Source organism: Panthera uncia, chromosome B4 (genome assembly GCF_023721935.1).
Source record: "Panthera uncia isolate 11264 chromosome B4, Puncia_PCG_1.0, whole genome shotgun sequence".
NCBI lineage: Eukaryota > Metazoa > Chordata > Mammalia > Carnivora > Felidae > Panthera > Panthera uncia.
Window position 1 is genome coordinate 75,412,102 of NC_064809.1, and position 19,982 is coordinate 75,432,083.

The 19,982-nt window shown below is 39.6% G+C and overlaps 1 protein-coding gene across 10 annotated transcripts in view; it reads left to right on the forward strand.

Moving 5' to 3' along the window:
• Positions 1 to 19,982, forward strand: part of LOC125920242 (cyclic AMP-dependent transcription factor ATF-1) — a 119,906-nt gene that overhangs the window by 46,940 nt on the left and 52,984 nt on the right. For 6 of the 10 annotated variants that reach the window (XR_007456992.1, XM_049627332.1, XM_049627324.1 and 3 more), the window contains exons 3-4: positions 2,014 to 2,133; positions 4,608 to 4,708. Coding sequence is in view for 8 of the 10 variants with exons in the window: in XM_049627332.1 (XP_049483289.1) it covers positions 2,014 to 2,133; positions 4,608 to 4,708 (221 nt within the window). In the remaining 2 variants the exon portion in view is untranslated. Of the gene's footprint in view, positions 1 to 82; positions 2,134 to 4,594; positions 4,709 to 19,982 lie in introns of all 10 variants that reach the window. The other 4 variants (XM_049627328.1, XM_049627331.1, XM_049627327.1 and 1 more) reach the window with 3 other exon arrangements.

Consider the following 19,982-nt stretch of genomic DNA (forward strand, 5'->3'; position numbering starts at 1 on the left):
GCTCGAACTCACGGACCGTGAGATCGTGACCTGGCTGAAGTCGGACGCTTAACCGACTGCGCCACCCAGGCGCCCCCAAAAGGTACTTTTTAAATGCCAGGGTGTGCGAAAGGACAAGTACCGAAGATGTTAGGATGGGAGGTTGGTCGGTGTGATTAGGACGTCTGTGTTTGCTAATTGATGCTTATCAAAGTTACCCTCCTACTCTCCCACAGAGACTGGGAGACAAGGGCTCTAATCTTGCTGATGATTACATTTCAAAGGGATGGCTCCCAGGTCTTGAGAGGAGACATTTCTGGGTTATGGAAGATTTATATCTCAAGAATCAGAGAAAGGATTTACAACTCTAAGTTTCCTAAAGTAAACACTGTAAGCAAAGTGCGGTCAGGGGCCTTAGGTTTTAACTGGAACAAACAGTACATTTTTGGCAGCATTGAGCTTTCTCGGGCAGGCATTTTAAGGGGGCTGGAGTCATCCTAGGGACATGGCCGTAAGCTGATAAAAGCAGTTCTAGAATTTGGTTTATGTCTTTTAGTGTGTGATGAGAGAGGTTGATAGAAATCATTTGTGTGGCAGTTTGCAGCTTTCAGTACCCGGATAAAATTTTATATACAAAATTTCATGACCTGCGCATTTTGGGGGATGATGAGGCTGGAATTTAATCCCATCTTGGGAAGGGGAAAAGAACCTTCAATGAAAGGGAATAAGGCATTGTTTTGGGGGCTTTATGCAAACAAAAAAAGAAGGGAGCAGTCAGGAAGTTGATTTATAAGACCTGAGAAGCAGCCTTGGATTTTGTTATTTAACTCTAAGATGAATGGTATGGACCAGAGTAGTCCACAGGAAGGTGAGAGATCACTGTTAACTGAAAATATTAGAAAGCTTCTTGGAAGAGAGAGAACCTGAGCTGAGCCTTGAAGGTTGATGGGTGGGCCTTTCTTGGCTTAGCATTTTATTGTGGTATTTCCATGACACCCCATCGGATTTCCATAGAAATAAATTATAATCTCATAACTGAATTATTTATTTTTAAATATTTGATTTTTCTTTCTTTTTTTTTTTTATTTTTCTTTAAAAACACCACACAAAGTTGATATTTCTCTGACTTTTTGACTCTTGATCTCTGGATTGGTTTTCAGCCAGATCTTTTCAGAATAACGTTACGATTTTTTTAAATGTTTCTTTATTACTTTGAGAGAGAGAGAGAGAGACAAAGCACAAGCGGGGGAGGGACAGAGAGAAGAGAGGGAGACACAGAATCTGAAGCAGAATCTAGGCTCTGAGCTCTCAGCACAAAGCCCAGTGCAGGGCTTGAGCTCCTGGACTGTGAGATCATGACCTGAGCTGAAGTCAGATGCTTAACCGACTGAGCCACCCAGAGCCAAAGTTGGATGCTTAACTGAGTGAGCCAGCCTGGCACCCACCTAAATTTTTTTTTTAATATTTATTTTTGAGAGACAGAGCACAAGCAAGGGAGCGAGGGGCAGAGAAAGAGGGAGACACAGAATCTGAAGTAGGTTCCAGGCTCTGAACTGTCAGCACAGAGCCCGACCCAGGGCTCGAACTCACAAACCGTGGGATAGTGACCTGAGCCGAAGTTGGATGCTTAACCAGTGGAGTCACCCAGTCGCCCCAGAATAACATGTTCTAAACAGCCTCCACATTTTTGCATAATCAGTTCTCTGCCCCAGATACCTCCCAATCCCCCCCCCCCCCCCCCCCGCCATATACAACTTCAGCAAATCATTTATCCTTCAAGACCCAGATGACGTAGCACCCTTTCTTTGCTCCAACGGTACTTTCTGCTTTTCCTCTTCTATTACAGTTCTTATTGTGTTTGTTATAGTTTGTAACGTCAACCCCCTAGTACAGTCTCTGGCCCATAGAAGATACGTAATGTTACTAGATGTGGTTAAATATAATAAGCTCTGAACTATGTTTTCCAGTGTTAAGAACTCAGTTATCTTATATGCATAGGTATAATATGTTAATTGAATTTTTATTTGTTCTTAGATGGCATTAAGAGGATCTGCGCCAGTGACAATTATACCTCTTCCTGGAGAGCAAGTACAGGTTCAGGGGGTCATCCAGACAGCTCAGTCTTCTGTAATTCACCCACCACACGTGCAAACGGTACAGAAATTCAAAGACTTAGTGGTTGAGAGAAGGGACTTTTATACACTAAGTCTTTGGACACAATTGAAGTTGCTATAGTTACAATATTATAAACCAAGATAGTAAAGTTGTCTTAGAAATTAGGCTATGGAACAAATGAGGCAAATAGAAAAGTTTGTGAATTTCTAATTTCATGTATGGACTACCCAGTGAAAAAGGAAAGCAATTTGGGGGGAATTTATTGCTTGGAAATGAAGGACTTTAAGAGACAGAATCTTTTTGTCCCAGTGGTATCTTTCATGAGAAAGAGAATTCTGAAGCAAGGGTGATGGTGTTAGTGTCAACAAAGTAAAAAAAAAAAAAAAGTACCTACTTTATGCTTTGTGGAAGTCAAATAAGAGCGTTCTCATAGTAGAGGCAAGTTCTTATTTATATCTGTGTACCTTCATATTACCAGCTGACAGGAGCAGGAAGGAAAAGGTGATCCTGGGTTCTTTTTCCTTCTACTCTTTCTCCCCATTTTATCTTCTGGCCCTTGTGAGTCTCCGAATGCCTCTGGTCATCCCTCATTTCTTCCTCCTGACTATTTAGTATCTGGTGGTGCTGTCAGCTCTAGAGCTGCATGTTTATGTGATTTTTCTATTTGAAAGGTGACAACTGCATGGATTTGTGAGTTTTTACTCTTAGTTGCTAGTCGTTAAATAGAAATACTTGATCTTAATTATATAAGTAAACTCTTAGTTCCAGAAATTATTTCTTGAGTTCAGTGGGACACTTTGGAGTAAATTTAGGGACAGTGAAAATAGTTAAGGGTTTAGGTTAGAAATGGAAATCCATGATGCTTGAGGAAATATGGAAGGGACATATCTCTTAATTACTTTGGGTTGTGATCATTCTTTTCTGCCAAAAGATACAGATTTTAATATAAAATGTAAATAGCTGTACATTAGAACTTGTTTTTGAGGAAGATTATAGAATGTAAAACAGATTTATAGAAATTTAAGATCTACATCTGATTAGGGGAAGGCTTTCTGTAGATAGTAATGTAAAGCACTGATTTGTTAGGTCCTTTCTAGAAACCTGATTGGGTTATTTTATTTTTTAAAATAAAGATGAAGTATTTCCTTGTCTCTCTAACCCTCCCCCACTCAGGCTCTGTCTGACTCTCAAAAGTAAATAATAAACATTAAAATAAAGATGAAGTAAAAAATCTATCCATAGTGCAACTTTGGACAAATATTGGGAAATTTAATACATTTTAAAAATTGAAAATAACTTGTTTTATTAATTATACTGTAGGGGCACCTGGGTGGTTCAGTTGGTTAATCCGACTTTGGCTCAGGTTATGATTCACGGTGCGTAGGTTCTAGCCTTGCGTCGGGCTCTGTGCTGACAGCTCAGAGCCTGGAGCCTGCTTCGGATTCTGTGTCTCCCTCTCTCTCTCCCCCCCTCCCCCACTCACGCCCTGTCTCTGTATCTCAAAAATGAATGACATAAAAAAAAAAAAGATACTGGTATAGTTTAAAACTTGCATGTGGTTATTATCTTGACATAATTTTAGAGGACTTATTATTAACAGTTACCATTTAATATGTCCTTGCTATATGCTGTGCACTCAGTGCTTTACAGGTATTTGTGAAGTGAGATGAAGCCTAATTAGTACAGTTTTCTAAGTTGCATGTGCTTATACCTACCCTTGCCAGTGAACTCCATCTTGCTATACATAATGGTATGTTCTCAGTCCTTGTTTTATTTCATCTGTTAGCAGTACTTAACATAGTTGATCATTCTCTTTGATACACTGCTTTTGCTAGCTGTCTAGGACACGTCACTTACCTGGTATTTTTCCTGCCTCAGTGGTGGCTTATTCTTGGTCTTTTTTGCTGGTTTGTCCCCTTCTTCCCAACCTGTTAATGTTAGAATGTTCCTGGGTTTTCTTCTTGGTCATCTTCTCTGTGTATTGAGCCCATCCGGTCTTAGGGCTTTATGGACTACCTAGAGAGCTGTGACTCCCAAGTTTATATGTCTAGCCCAAGACCTCGTGCCTGACTCAAAGGCTTGTATATTTAGCAGTCTCTGCAATGTTATTATCTAATAATTTGATAATAGTTGGATATCTAGTAGCACTTCAAAATGAGCATGTCTGGAGTCCAAATCAGATTAATGATTTAAAAAACTGAGCATCAATTTTTTATCAGTATAGAAATAGGGTGGAAATCAGAGACTGGCCTTTATAACTCTAGTTAAATAGTATTGCTTTATTTAGGGATAGACTTTCTTCTTTGTTCTGAGCATGCTGTATTGTACATTCCTTTAATTAGTTTGGGCTCTTGAAATAAATTTTGTTTTTTCATTTGCTCCTTTATTTTAGACCTTAGATTTAATGACAAATGAATTTGGTTGGCAGGAGACAGATTATATTTTCTGAAAGTAAGATTAAATTGTTTTCCACCTGCATTGTTTATCACCATAAAACCAGTTCTGTTTTTCAGGTGTCATCTTTATCAGAAAGTGAGGAGTCTCAGGACTCATCAGACAGTATAGGCTCTTCACAGAAAGCCCACGGGATCCTAGCACGGCGCCCATCTTACAGGTGAGTACTCGGCGTTTTGGATCCTGTGTGTGTTCTATAACCAATAAGTTGGAATGGTGCTGTGCAAAGCAAACTATATAAAGAGGGAGCATGTGGCCGTATAGGATGGGAAATGTTAAGAGAGAGAGATTTGAGCCAGACTATGAAGGGCCTAAATTGCTGTGCTGAAGAGGAATTTAATCTTACCTTCTGGCAAAGTACTAGATTTCCATATTTACTTTTAGATAGTTAACTTTAAAAGCAACATGACTATAGATTTTAGGAATTGAACTGCTTTGTGTTCCCTTTCTTAGCTTCCTAACTCTGGGCCTTCATCTTGTCCCTTTGCTGAAACACATTTTTCTGCATTCTGCATAATTCCTGCACATACTTTAAGCCTTATTTCCTCCTAGAAGTCTTCTGATTACCTTTATTCCAACTCCCAAGACCAAGTTATGTCTTTCTTCTGTGGCATTCTTTTTACTGACCCTTGTTACAGTATTTATCTCATCCTGTTGGAATTCCAGTTAATAATACATGGGCCAGGGGTACCTAGTTAGCTCAGTCAAAATAAAATGCAACTCTTGATCTTAGGGTTGTGAGTTTAAGCCCCATGTTGCCTGTAGAGATAACTAAAAAAATAATAATAATACATAGACTGTGCTGGGTTTTTTTTAATTTTTCTTTTTACATTTATTTATTTTTGAGAGACAGAAACAGAGCACAAGTGGGAGAGGGGCAGAGAGAGAAGGAGACACAGAATCCGAAGCAGGTTTCAGGCTCTGAGCTGTCAGCACAGAGCCTGACGCGGGGCTCGAACTCACAAACCCCAAGATCATGACCTGAGCTGAAGTCAGATGCTCAACTGACTGAGCCACCCAGACGCCCCTAGGTTGTGGTGTTTTTAAAAAATTTTTAATGCTTATTATTTTTGAGAGAAAGCATGAGCAGGGGAGGGGGGGAGAGAGAGAGAGAGAGACACAGAATCTGAAGCTGGCTTCAGGCTCTGCACCGTCAACATAGAGCCCAGTGCAGGGCTTGAACTCACAAACCGCAAGATCATGATGTGGGCTGAAGTCGCACACCTAACTGAGCCACCCAGGCGCCCATGGGCTGTGCTCTTAAATAAGTTTTTGCACTGTAAAGGAATCATACAAGAGTAGATGCTCAATAATTACTTGTTGAACAAAACTAGAAGGTAGGAGGAAAGGGAGACAGGAAAGGATAAAGGAAAGGAAAGAGTTTAAGCAGGGAAGAGAACAGAGAGAGGATCCCAAGCAGGCTTCATGCTGTCAGCGCAGAGCCCAACGCAGACCTTTAACCCACAGACTGTGAGATCATGACCTGAGCTCATGACCTGAGCTGAAATCAGAAGTCAGATGCTCAGCCAAGTGAGTCACCCAGGTGCCCCTAGATTAATTATTAAATAAATTAATAACTTGTAGATTAACTTATTAAATAAATAACTGGAAAACACCAAAGATAACAGTAAGATCTTAAAATCTTCTAACGAAAAAAGGTAAATCACCTTGAAAAGAATGACCATTAGGCTAATAGGTTTTTGAAGGTAATATTAGAAGACAACAGACTATAAAATCTTTAACAAGAGAAAGTAACTATTGCTCTGGAATTTTATACCCGATGGAACAATCACTCCAAAATAATGGTGAAATAAAATTCATTTCAAACTGATTTAAGAGTTTACTAAAGGTTACACCTCAGGAAGAAGAAAAATGAGTCCAAATGGAAGGAATGTGAATATAAGAAAGAATGGTGAACTAAGACATTCATTGATTTTTTACTTTTTAGAACCTTTGATTTTTAGAACAGTAATGATTAATTTGTGTAGTTTAAAAACAAAATGCAAAGAATTATAGCAGACAGAAATATGTGAGATAAAGAATGGCTTATTAGATCCCTGTATTGATTACTTATATTGTTATTGATTAGACGACCTTAGATTATTGGAGGCAGTCACCAAAAGAATGCAAATAAAAGTTTAATTTCCAGGGTGCCTGGGTGGCTCAGTTAAGCATCCGACTTCTGCTCAGGTCATAATCTCCCGGTTCGTGAGAGCCTGGAGCCTGCTTCGGATTCTGTGTCTCCCTCTCTCTCTGCCCCTTCCTCACTCGCACTCTCTCAAAAATGAATAAATGTTTAAAAAAAAAAATTTTTTTTTAAAGTTTAAGTTCCGAACAAGGGGGCTCTACCAGCACAAAAGTTCCTGGACAAAGTACTTGTTAATGTATTGTGCATTTATAGGAAATAATAGAAATATCATATTCCCCCAATAATCATAAAAACCATATATATACTGTTAAACAAAATTTGAGTAAATTTGAAGGTCTAATTGACTATTAAAGGGCACCATCCCCTCTGAGAAGTTGTACAAAATGGAAGATTTGTATATAGGAAAGAAGGAGGGGCAAAAAAGTTATTGGTAAAAGAATTTTTCCAGGCAAGGTTATCTTCCCCTTAGGCCTAAGTGCCAGGAGGTCTTATCATTGCAGATTCTTATCTTCCTTTGGTGGGATGGAGAAAGCCCATGTGACAAATTACCTCATTGGTGCTGATCTGAAACTTTCTGACTAGTTAAGACTACATTTTTGGGGGAAGATTGAAACTGCAATTAAGTACTAACCCCCCCAGTTTGGGGACTCAACCTAAGTGATGCCATTTAGGGCTGTGGTTTTCTCTTTAACAGTTCCTTCCTTTTAATCAGACGTTCAGCTTAGAGATGTGATCAAATTTTAAGGCATTAGTGCCACTCTCAGTTACCATTCAAAAGTTCTCGCAGTTTTTGTTGTTCCTTTTGTGTGATCTCAGACGTGTATGTACACGTGCTTAATATCTGTGATATTCACAGGTCACAGCTTCAGGTTCATATTCTCTTCGTGTTTCAGTCTTAGATCATTTGTTTGGTGGTTAGTGGCTATGAACATGCATTTAAAGCTTTTGAGAGAATACAACGCACACAGATTATTATGATTCCTATAAGAATAATTCTCAATATTTGAAGTGCACTCTAGAGCCTTGGTCTCCAAGGCCTAAGCCAGTCAAAATCAAGTAAGTGAAAGAAAGAACCTCATGGAAGGAGTCAACTTTTTAAAGCCAAATGTCTTGTTCTGTGATCTTTTGTAATTTTAACTTTTCAAAAGTGTTAATTAATCCTGGTACAACAGTAGGTGGTGTTGGCCACAGCACAGACAACTCCTTCTCAGCTAACAGATGAATCAAAACAGTCTGTCTGTTATCAAGGACCACTTTGGCTAGAGGATCTAAGGATCCTAGCAGATAATGCAGTAAAAGTATGATCCATCGTCTTGGATAGAAACAGTCTACCTTGTTGTAAGCTACTTCTCTCTCTTGTCAATTTGATTTAGAGATCTCCAGCGTCTGTACAAGACCAGATGGAGCCTTCTTTAGCTGTGTGGTGTTTACCCAGGGCTTAATACCTTTTAGTTTTGCAGCAGTGTCAGTGGTCAGGAGCACTTGGTAAAGTACTTTCTAACAGGACTTGAGAGCTGGGTGTTTGTTTCTGGGTTTTTTTTATGACCTTTCCAAAATACCAGTCACCAGGCTCCAGACTGTGACCAACAGGATCCTTTGATACCGTCTGGGAAAGCTTCTTTAACCTGTTGGTGATAGGCTTTAGAATAAGACATTAAAGACTTCTAGTAACTGGTTATACTAGCATGAGACAGACAACAAGGAATCAGCAGAAAGTTGTACACCACCGGTAGACAGTGAGTGGTCTGCCTGTGACTGTCTCCTATGGAATGTATTGCAAATAGTGAGCAGAGCCAGTGGCAGCACTTTAGGCCAACACCTTGCCGAATTCAGCAAGCTGAGAGATGTTGAGAACTTCATTAGTTCTCTCCACCTTGCCTGATGATTAAGGGTGATGGGGCAATGATAATTCCGAGATATTTGTAAGGCCTTTATCAAGGCTTGAATGATTTGCCCAGTGAAGTGCGTGCCTCAGTGGAAAGTACAGCCCAAATATGGGAAACACATTTTCTAAGGGTTTTGTTTGTTTGTTTTCCCCTGCTGCAATACTAATGCCCTCACATTGGCAAACTTCAGTCTATCCAGAAAACATACACACACTAACAAGAAAATATTAATAGCCCATACGAGGTGGCAAATGAATGAAGTCCAGCTGCGGGTGTTCAGAGGGAGGAGGTTTGAGGCCTCTGGGAACAAAAAGTATTTCCAGGATTATGGATTTGACAGGTTAGACATTGATGGTAAGTTCTTTTTGCAATCTTCTAGAAGTCTCCACACCAATGTTTATTTATAATTGGTGTCCTCTTATACCATGGTGGGTGAAGAAATGTTAAAACCAAAAAATGAGATTTGCCAGAAAGTGAGTAAAAACCTAGAGGCCCGTCTTGGAGCAGGCTTTTGCCATGTTGTAAGGACATCGTGACAGCAGAAGTCTGGCATTTAGGGGCCATTTTTGCAGAAGCAAAATCAACTTACCCTCACATGGCCACAGTCTTAAAAATACAATATAAAGAAGGCTTAGAACTACTTATGTAATAAACTACATGGGAAGCATTGTCAAATATCAAATAAGCGTAACAAATCCTTTGAGATATTCCAAATCAAAAAGACTTTAGAACTTAATTTTGGGTGTGGCTGGCTCCATAGGTAGAGCATGTGACTCGATCCCAGGGTCATAATTTTGAGCCCCATGTTGGATATAGAGATTCCTTAAAAATAAAACCTTAAAAAAATAGAACTAAATTTTGGGGCATTCATCAAAAATATCAAATATAGGTTCTAAGGCACTTGCCTAAACAGGATCACAGATCATTCTGAAACTTAAAGGAGTTTTCACAATATTACCAAAATCAGACCAAAGTCCAAGAGAACTTTGGTTTTTGCCTCTATTAAAACAACAAATTCTAATTTTACACCAGCTTACTTTTGATTTTAAAACTCATTTTTAGGGGCGCCTGGGTGGCTCAGTCAGTTAAGCGTCCGACTTCAGCGCAGGTCATGATCTCAGTCTGTGAGTTTGAGCCCCGCATCGGGCTCTGTGCTGACAGCTCAGAGCCTGGAGGCTGCTCCAGGTTCTGTGTCTCTGTCTCTCTCAAATAAATAAAAACATTAAAAAAATTTTTAAACTCATTTTTTAAAATAAAATTATTTTAATCTTAACCAGCTGGATCACACATGATATAGTTGCTTTTCAGAGATTCCTCTGCCACAAACCTACTACAACAGTTTTTTCTACATTCTGATTTGTCCTATGTTTTTCCTCTTTAGACAACCATCCTCATTTTAGAACAAAAAAATACATATATTTCTCATGCCCTTTTTTAACACATCTTTCCTGGCACATGGAGATGTTTTATTCTTACTAGCTTTAATTACATATAGCAATTAGACTTCTTAACCCTTAGAAACCTTAATTTCTACCGAAAATTAAAGCGTTCTTAAAATTTGCAAATCAAAATTTCCAAAAACACGTCCTTTAAAATTGTCCAATAGAGCATTAACATATCTAAATATCTTTTAGATTCTCCGTGATAAATGTTATTAATGTTGCAGTATTTTATCTTATTTGGAAATGATTTTGGTATTTGATGAGTTTAGTGTTAGTTAAATCATTTAATCTATCTCAGTAAAACTAAGGTTTTAGATTCTGCCACCCCCAAATTGGGGAAAATGGTTTAAGTAGACATAATATCACTGAAAAGTTCATTGGTAAACTTTTATCTTGCATACATGTATTTGTCTCTAATAATTATGTGTAGATTATGTACAAATACTTCATTCAACATTTAACAAAGTCAGCCATTATCCTAAGCTATTATTTTTTTGTTGACAGAGTAAGAGATAACATGAACTTATGTAGAATAAAAGTTTTCTATTTAATGTCGATAACTCTAAAGCCATGTCTGTTTTAATTAAACCATCAATCTTAAACTAGATTTCATGTCAAATATTTTTTCAGATATATGAATTTGAAAAAAATTTTGTTAGTTTCTTTCTGAGAGTTTCAGAATGCCCAGTCCTTACAAATGCTTGCCTTTAAACCAACTAAATAGAGCTCTTTTACAAATTAATTTAAACAATATCAAATAACTACAACACCTCTGTATAGACACATGTGAACATACAGACTGTAGAGACCTTATAGCTTCGGTTTTAAAATTATTACCATGAAATGGGTGCAAAAAATAACTAGTTATAAAAGTTGGATCTGAGTTTGGGTTCTTCTTTTTGTTTTTTGGTAGATGGAATAAGTTAAGGTTATCTGTTTGAATGGCTAAAGCTTTTTCGAATATTTGTGGAGAAGACACTTCAGATTTGGATTTGACCTTGGCAAGGCAAATTCTTTTTTTTAAGTTTCTATTTATTTTTTTAAGTACCCTCTATACCACATGAGGCTCCACTCACGACCGTGAGATCAAGAATAACATGCTCTTCCGACTGAGCCAGCCAGGCGCCCCTTGGCAAGTCAGGTTCTAAACTGCCTTCCCCCCTTTTGTTTTTTCCTTGATAAAAATTACCTCCATTGAATTTGCATTTTATTTTATTTTTTTCTAAATTTATTTTGAGAGAGAGAGAATCCCAAGCAGGCTCCGCACCAGCAGCACTGAGCCCAGTGCAGGGGCTCAGACCCACAAATCATGAGATCATGACCTGAGCCAAAACCAAGAGTTGGACGCCCAACCAACTGAGCCACTCAGGCACCCCTAAATTTGCATTTTAAAGAAATGGACTAGATAAGAGTTCCTAGAGAAGACCAGATAGAACATTGAACATTTATACTTTTTTTTTTTTTTTTTTTTTTTTTTTAAGTAATCTCTGTACCCCACATAGGGCTTGAACTCACAACACCAAGATCAAAACTTGGATGCTTTACCGACTGAGCCAGTCAGGTGCCCTGAACATTTTACATTTCTTTTATGTTTATTTATTTTGAGAGAGAATCTCAAGCAGGCTCTGCGCTGTCAGTGCAGAATCCTACACGGGGTTTGATCCGAAACATGAGGCCATGATTGGAGCCGAAATCAAGAGCTGCCTGAGCCACCCAGGCACCCCAATTATAAGCCTTTTGAGATAAATAGGGGAGGTTTGGACATTGGTGATCTTTGAATTGTTCTTAGAACCATACCTCTTGTCCTATAAATACTAGATTCTTAAAACAAGGACAGCTCTTTTTAATTCCTCAAAGAATTGGGTTGTTGACAAAAGGATACCAAAGTACTGACACCCATCCCCCTAGGAGAATGTTTTCTTTCTCTCTGGGTACATTTAGCTTAGGGGAGAAGGCTTTTAAGAAAAACTATCAGGTTTACGGGGCGCCTGGGTGGCTCAGTCGGTTGAGCAGTTGAGCGTCCAACTTCGGCTCAGGTCGTGACCTCACAGCCCCGCGTCGGGCTCCGTGCTGACAGCTCAGAGCCTGGAGCCTGCTTTGGATTCTGTGTCTCCCTCTCACTCTGCCCCTCTCCCACTCATGCTCTGTCAAAAAATAAACATTTAAAAAATCTTTTTTTTTTTTTTTTTTAAAGAAAAACTATCAGGCTCTCAATATCAGCATGCAATTTGGTCAGATTTCTGATTATAGAGTTATTAAGTCCTTTCAAATATCTTGTTAGGTTTCAGCAGGACAAACAGTAAATATTTCTGGCAACCTTATGGACCCAAGATGCCTCCTCAAAGAGGGAATGAAAGGTACTATCTTAATATCTAGAGGTGGGGTGCCTAGGTGCCTCAGTTGGTTAAGCATCTGACTCTATCTCAGCTCAGGTCTCGATCTCAGGGTTGTGAATTCAGGCCTGCGTTGGGCTCCTCACTGGGCATGAAGCCTACTTTAAAAACAGAAGAAGAAGATCTGGAGTTACTCCCAAACACAGCCAAAGAAAGAAGAGACGGCCTCCTGTCCCAGGCAGGCAGAAAGCCAAGCCATGTTCTTAGGAGGTAACAAGAAGCAAAAAGAAAATAGTTATTTCCAGGAGAGAAAGGATCATTATCCACTGGGTTTGGATTTGGAAAGGAAGGGACAACATGAATTTTCATTTCCCTTCTCTCAACTCGGCCCAGGAGATCCATCTATTTATAAAAACTCTTGAGGGTCCTCCCTAGTTTAAGAAATTCTTTAACTACAGCCCTCGGTTCAGCCTTAGAGTAAGGAATGAGAGATACCTGAAGAGGATCACCAGTAGCCCCAAGTGGTCTTCTTTCAAAAGGTCATTGTCTTTTCAGAGTGGAAAGGCAGTTCAGACAGAAGCTCACTAGGATGAGTACTCAAAGGACAGAAGAGAGTGGCAGGAATTACATCAGTCTTCTGTGTAGTCTTGTTTTAGATAATTTTTCTGTTTTTCATTAGCTGTTTGCCATGAGTCTTTTAATGAAAACTATTTTGGGATTTTGAAATCTTTTGGAGGCCTCTTCTTGCCAATTAAAACAGGTAATCAGCCGTTGCTTTCAAGTGTACCTCTTAAATGAATGATCTTGTCTAATTCAGCATTCCTCATAACAGCCATCGTAATTCCATGTTGTTTTGGTAAAAAAAAAAAAAAAAAAAAAAAAATTTGCTAGGTATCTAACTTCCGGGACTATAGTTCTTAAACATAAAATAAGCAGGTTTGCCAGAAGGTGGCACACTAACTCTAGATCTAAAGGATCTCTTGTTTTAACTAGGCCTTTGGGTTTCTCAGAGCCAAACTAATCCCTAAGAGGGACTTGCTTTGGGGTTGGAATTTATGGGTTGTTTTACAGTGTGCTTCACTGCACGGAAGTTTTCTGGAGATCAGTGGGTGACCTAGTGTCAATCTAACCTGTTCCTTGACTAGCTTCTACTACGTTGAGAGTCTTTGAGTTAGGTGGTAAGTGCTGTAACAGCTCTTAAGTGATTTGACCTGGACCCACCAATTTTTGTGGCTTTTTAGTTTCTGAAATCCCCACTAGCAATTACATTTACATAAAACAAGACAAACATGTGCCCCTCAGCACACCACCAGTAACCAAAACATGTCACTGCAGAGTGGTTAAGAGAAGTCTTTGTGCACTACCAGCAGTTCCCAATGTGAGCTAAACCAGCAGACTCCATTCAGGGAGACTGGACTGGAAATGAATAAGACTAAACCAACATACTCCAGTAAATGGGGACTGGAGACTGGAACTAGGAAAGGATTCCAAAGTGGAAATGTGGGCTGAACCAAGGGCTGAGGGCTGGTGCTTCCTTAGAACCTCCTATTATTCTAGCCTGACCCATTAATACTTTATTGGAAAGTCAGATCTGCAGCTTGAATGCAAAAAGAGCAGAGCTAAAACTGAGAGGGACTTACCAATGGCCCTTGGAAACAGGGAGAAAGATGGTGAACTCTGAAGGGTTTGCAGGGCTCATGCCTGTGTTTTTCATTGTCCCCAGATACTGCCAGAAGTTCGTTTCTGATCCTGAAGCCACCATATCTGTTAAACAGAATTCAGCCACGTAAATTTGAAGGTCTAAGTGGCTTTATTAAATAATTCCTGAATTGGGCAGATCCTATCTAGCAAGTAGAGGGGAGCCAAGGAGCTATACAGAACGGAAGTTTTTGTTTTTTTAATGTTTTGATTTTTGAAAGAGACAGAGACAGAATGCGAGTGGGTTAGGGGCAGAGAGAGGGAGGCACAGAATCCGAAGCAGGCTCCAGGCTCCAGGCTCCGAGCTGTCAGCACAGAGCCCGACGCGGGGCTCGAACTCACAAGCTGTGAGATCATGACCCGAGCTGAAGTCGGACACTCAACCAACTGAGCCACCCAGGCACCCCCAAAACAGAAGGTTTTTAAAGGAAGGAGGGTGGGGCAAGAAAGTTTTAGCAAAAGAACAGGATTGTTCCAGCAGGGTATCTTTCTCTTAGTGGGAAGAGCAGTGGTTCTTTTGATGCAGATGACCTCGTCCTCCTCTGGGAGGAGAGGGCCTGTGTGGCCCTCACTGGTACTGATCTGAAAAGCTCTGACTGACTAGTAAAGACTACATTTCTGGAGGAGGTTTACAGATTAGGTATTAAGCTCTGGGTTGGGGATTTGGCCTAAGTGATGCCATTTTGGGCCTGTGGTTTTCTTTTTAACAATACAAATACATGAGCTGAAACCAGAGTGAGAAGCAGAAGCAAGCCTGAAAACCAAAGTGCACACATTGCTTTAGGTCTACTGCAGGAAAGGACTCTGAACCTGAGAGTTTTGTATTAAGCTGGGATTTCTGCAGGAGGCTAGAACATCTGAAAGGAAGCTTCCCCCAAAGTAAGCTTTCTGCATTATACCAAATTAGGATCAACCAAATATGAATTCAGAGTGAAAAATCATCAAACATACAAGGAAATAAACCATGATAAGTGAGAATCCATACAAACAATATATAATCAACTCAGAAATGCAGGAAAAGTATTTGATAAAATTCAGCACCCATTTATAAATTTTTAGCAAATAAATAATAAAAATGGGCTTCCCTAGCATATATAGACCTAGGGAATTGAATGAACTACACTAATACGACATGCAGTGGCTCAAGTCCCAGACTGAACAGTAATTACCTGGTGCACATATGGACCAGATCTGAGTAACACTGCAAAAGCTTTGAAAACTGAAATGACATTGGAACCACAGTCCACTGAATGCTGGTCAAAATCAATGGCCTGGACACAACTAGGTTGATAGCCTGCTAAAACAAGAATATCAAAATTTCTCCATAGGATTTAAACAAGATCCCAGAGTCTGGTATCATAATACTGAAAATGTCCCATGTCCCAAATTACTTGGCATACAAAGAACCCAGAAGAATCTTAACTTGGCATGGGAAGACTGTCAGCAGATGCCATCTCCTAGATGACACAGATGTTGGAGTTATGGGACAAAAACTTAAAGGAGCTATTAAAATGTCCTAACAAGTGTGAATTCTCTTGAAATGAATAGAAAGATAAGAACTCCTAGCAAAAAGTAGAAGCTATAAAGAGAACTAAATAGAAATTTTAGAGCTGAGAAATCCAGTAACAGAAATAAAACCTCACTGGATGGGTTGAATAGGAAAATAAAGATGAGATAGCTTCAAAGATAGTTCATTGGAGATTATCCAGTCTGAACTAAAGATTAGAAAAATTCACTAATTTTCAGAGACTTGTGAGACAATACCAAAAGTTTTAATATTTGTGTCATTCGAGTCATAGGAGAGGAAGAAGTATGTTGCAGAAAAAAATATTTAAAGAAATAATAGCTGGAATGTTTTCAAATTTGGTGAAACCCACAGATTCAAAAAGCTCAGCAAACACTAAGCCATAGATAAACACAAACCCCTCCCCAGACAAGTCATAATCAAACTGGTGAAGACTAAAGACAAAAATCTTGTGCACAGAGAAAAATGACGTTACTTTAAAGGGAACAGTGTAAATCACTATAGATTTCTGATCAAAAACGAGGCTAGAAGGAAATGAAATACATTTTTAAAAAATTTTTTAAGTTGGTTTATTTTGAGAGAGAGAGAGAGCACATGTGTGCATGCACAATTAGGTGAAGAACAGAGAGAGAGGGAGAGAGGGAATCCCAAGCAGGCTCTGCACTGAAGCACAGAATTTTACAGTGCTGAAAGAAAAGAATTGTCAATCCAGAATTTTTTATCTAGTGAAAATATCCCTCAGAAATGGGAGGTGAAATAAATATTTTCAGATGAAGGAAAACTAAGAGCAGTCATTAACAGCATACCTGCTCTAAAGTAACTGCTAAGAGGGGCGCCTGCGTGGCTCAGTTGGTAAAGTGTCTGACTTTGGCTCAGGTCATGATCTCACGGCTTGTGAGTTCGAGCCCCACGTTGGGCTCTGGGCTGACAGCTCAGAGCCTGGAGCCTGCTTCAGATTCTGTGTCCCTCTCTCACTCTGCACCTCCCCTGCTTGTGCTTGCTCGCTCTCCCTCGTGCTCTCTCTCAAGAATAAAAAAAAAGAAAGTAACTGCTAAGAAAGCTCTTAAGATAGAAATCTGGAAGGTTAAGAATGAAGAAACAGCAACAGCAAGATCTGGGCAAGTATAATGAACTATTCTCCTGTTGAATTCTTTAAAATATGTTTGGTTGACAAGAAAATATGGCATTGTCTGATGGGGCTTTTAATGTATGTAGATGTAATGCAGATGTAATGTGTAAGACAACTATAACATAAGGGGGGAGATAGAGACTCATTCTGGAGGTAAGGTTTCTCAGGTTCACTTGACATGGTAAAACAGTGATTCTAAGTAGATGAGGTCTATTAGAACTCCTTAGAGCAATTACTAAATTATATGAAGAGATTTTGTCAAACATATGATAAAGTGGAGTTCTGAAAACTCTTCAAATCCAAAAGAACACAGAAAACTTTTTATTTATTTATTTTTTTTAAGTAAGCTCTATTCCCAGTATGGGGCTTGAACTCATGACTCTGAGGATCAAGAGTTGCATGCTCTGGGGCACCTGGGTGGCTCAGTTGGTTAAGTATCTGACTTCAGCTCAGGTCATGATCTCACAGTTCATGGATTCAAGCCCGCATCGGGCTTTGTGCTGACAGCTCAGAACCTGGAGCCTGCAGCCTGCTTCAGATTCTGTGTCTCCCTTTCTCTCTGCCTCTCCCCTGCTTGCATTCTGTCTCTGTCTCAATAAATAAACGTTTAAAAAAATTTTTTTGCATGCTCTATCTACCAATTGAGCCAGCAAGGCAACCCCAGAAGACTTTAAAACAAATTTTTTTTTAAACATTTATTCATTTTTGAGAGATGGAGAGAGAGCACGAGTAGGGGAGGGGCAGAGAAAGAGGGAGACACAGAATCAGAAGCAGGCTCCAGGCTCTGAGCTGTCAGCACAGAGCCCGACATGGGGCTCGGAACTCATGAACCATGAGATCATGACCTGAGCCGAAGTCAGACGCCTAACCGATTGAGCCACCCAGGCACCCCCAGAAGACTTTTTTAAAAACAGAAAGCAGGGATCCTGGGATGGCTCAGTTGGTTAAGCATCTGACTGTGGCTCAGGTCATGATCTCACGATTCATGAGTTAGAGCCTTGCATCAGGCTGTCTGCTGTCAGCGCAGTGTGTGCTTCAGATTCTTGGTTTCCCCCCTCTCTTCCCCTCTCCTGCTCACTTCTTTCTCTCTCTCAAAAATGAATTTAAAAAAACATAAAAAAAACCCAGAAAGCAAATAATTGGTAGGTCAAATGATAGCAATAATTAATATTTAGAAGACATGGCTTCAATTCATTAATTGAGATTATAAAACTATAAGCCAGTATTCCTCATGAATATAAACACAGCAAAATAAGAGCTTTAGCAAACTAAATACAATGACACATAAAAGGTGTACACATGATGAAAAAGTAGGATTCATACCAGGAACGCAAGATTGGCTTAACATCTGAAAATCAATTAACGTAATACATCATATTTATAGAATAAGAACAAAAAAATGTGTGATCATCTCAACGGACACAAGAAAAAGCATTTAACAAGTCCATTTGATAACATGCTCATCAAACAAATAGAAGGGAGCTTTTCAGGGGCGCCTGGGTGTTTGACTCTTGATTTCAGCTCAGGTCACGATCTCACAGTTAGTGGGATCGAGCCCCGCATCAGGTTCCGTGCTGAGCATAGAGCCTGCTTGGGATTTTCTCTTTTCTTCTCTGACCCTCACTTGCTCATGCGCACATGCACTCTCTCAAATAAATAAAGAGGGGGGTGCTCTTCAGCCTAATAAAGTGCATCTATAAAAGCCCATAGCTAAGCATATTTAGTGATGTAAGAGTGAATGTTCTCTCCCTAAGATCATGAACACAACAAGGCTGTGGATGTCTGCTCTCACGACTTCTACCTAACATTGTATTCGGGCATTTAGGCAAGAAAATGAAATAAAAGGCATTCAGATTGGAAAGGAAACAATTTGTAGACGACGTGATCTCATATACAGAAAATCTTAAAGTACCCGCTAAAATAAAGTAACGAGTTCAGCAAGGTAGCAGGAAACCTTACTTACCATCTATTGATTCTTTGGCACACAGGTGTCTTAATTTCTGTACTTTAAAAAAAAATTTTTTAATGTTACTTTTGAGAGAGTGGGGGAAGGACAGAGAGAGAGAGAGACAGAATCCAAAGCAGGCTCCAGTCTCTGAGCTGTCAGCACAGAGCCCAACACAGGGCTCGAACCCACGAGCCATGAGATCATGACCTGAGTCGAAGTTGGATGCTTAACTGACTGAGCCACCCAGGTGCCCCTTCTGTACTTTTCTTTATACTCCAAATGTTCCATAACTTAAAAGTGAAAAAGAACTGGGCGCAGCATTCCGCAGTCTCATGCTAGGCTGTCTGCATAAGACCACACAGACATCTTGTTAAAGGGATTCTGGAGCTCTGTCCTGACCTACTCACTCAACTGTTCAGGGTATCAGATGGGAATGTGGATTCAGTAAACCTCTCCAGGCAATTCTGATACAAGCAGGTTTAGGAACCAGTGTGACCATTCTCCAAATGCCTAACATGGAGTCCTATAGGACTGCCCCTCCCTTATTCTCGATATGGAACATCTGTTGATACAGTCTACAAATTTATTAGCTTTTGGTGGGAAGATTGTCCAGAGTAAGGAGACAGTCTTTTTCAGTGTGGAAAACATTTTTCAGTGTGTTATAGAACAAGAGCTGAAGGAACTAAAGTTATCTGGCCTCAAATAAAGAACTGTAGCGATTGTGAAATGTTACAAAGTAGGGCATGGATATAGAATTTTGGTTAAGCTTAAATTTCTTTAGCTTTCCTGGGTGGAACCAGCTTTTGGTCTAAATAAGTAAGGGCTTAATAATTGAGGTTTGCTATTTGGAAGTTGTAGATGACTTATTCCCGGAAATAGAGGCTGTTAGGAATGCTAGGGCATTCCTGCATAGGCTGGAAGGTTGGCATAAATAACATAAAAGATCCTTTTCAATGATAAGGTTTTTTTCCCCCCTTTGTGACTATTTTTTGTTTTTTGTTTTTTGTTTTACAATGAACATAGAAATCTTAAGATTTCTTTTTTTATTTTTCTTCTAGAAAGAAATAATGCTTAATTGTCCCTCTGCCCCCAGTTGTGTTTTGGAAGTTCTTTCTTTTCAGCAAAGGAATCTTTTTCTATCTCCATATTCCTGTCATAAGTCCCATTTTACCAAGTCTGAGGGATACCTGTGGGATTATATTTACTTCCTGTTAAACAATTTTATTGAGGCGCCTGGCTGGCTCAGTCGGTGGAGCATGCAACTCTTGATCTTGGCGTTGTGAGTTCGAGCCTCACTTTGGGCATAGAGATTACCTAAAAATAT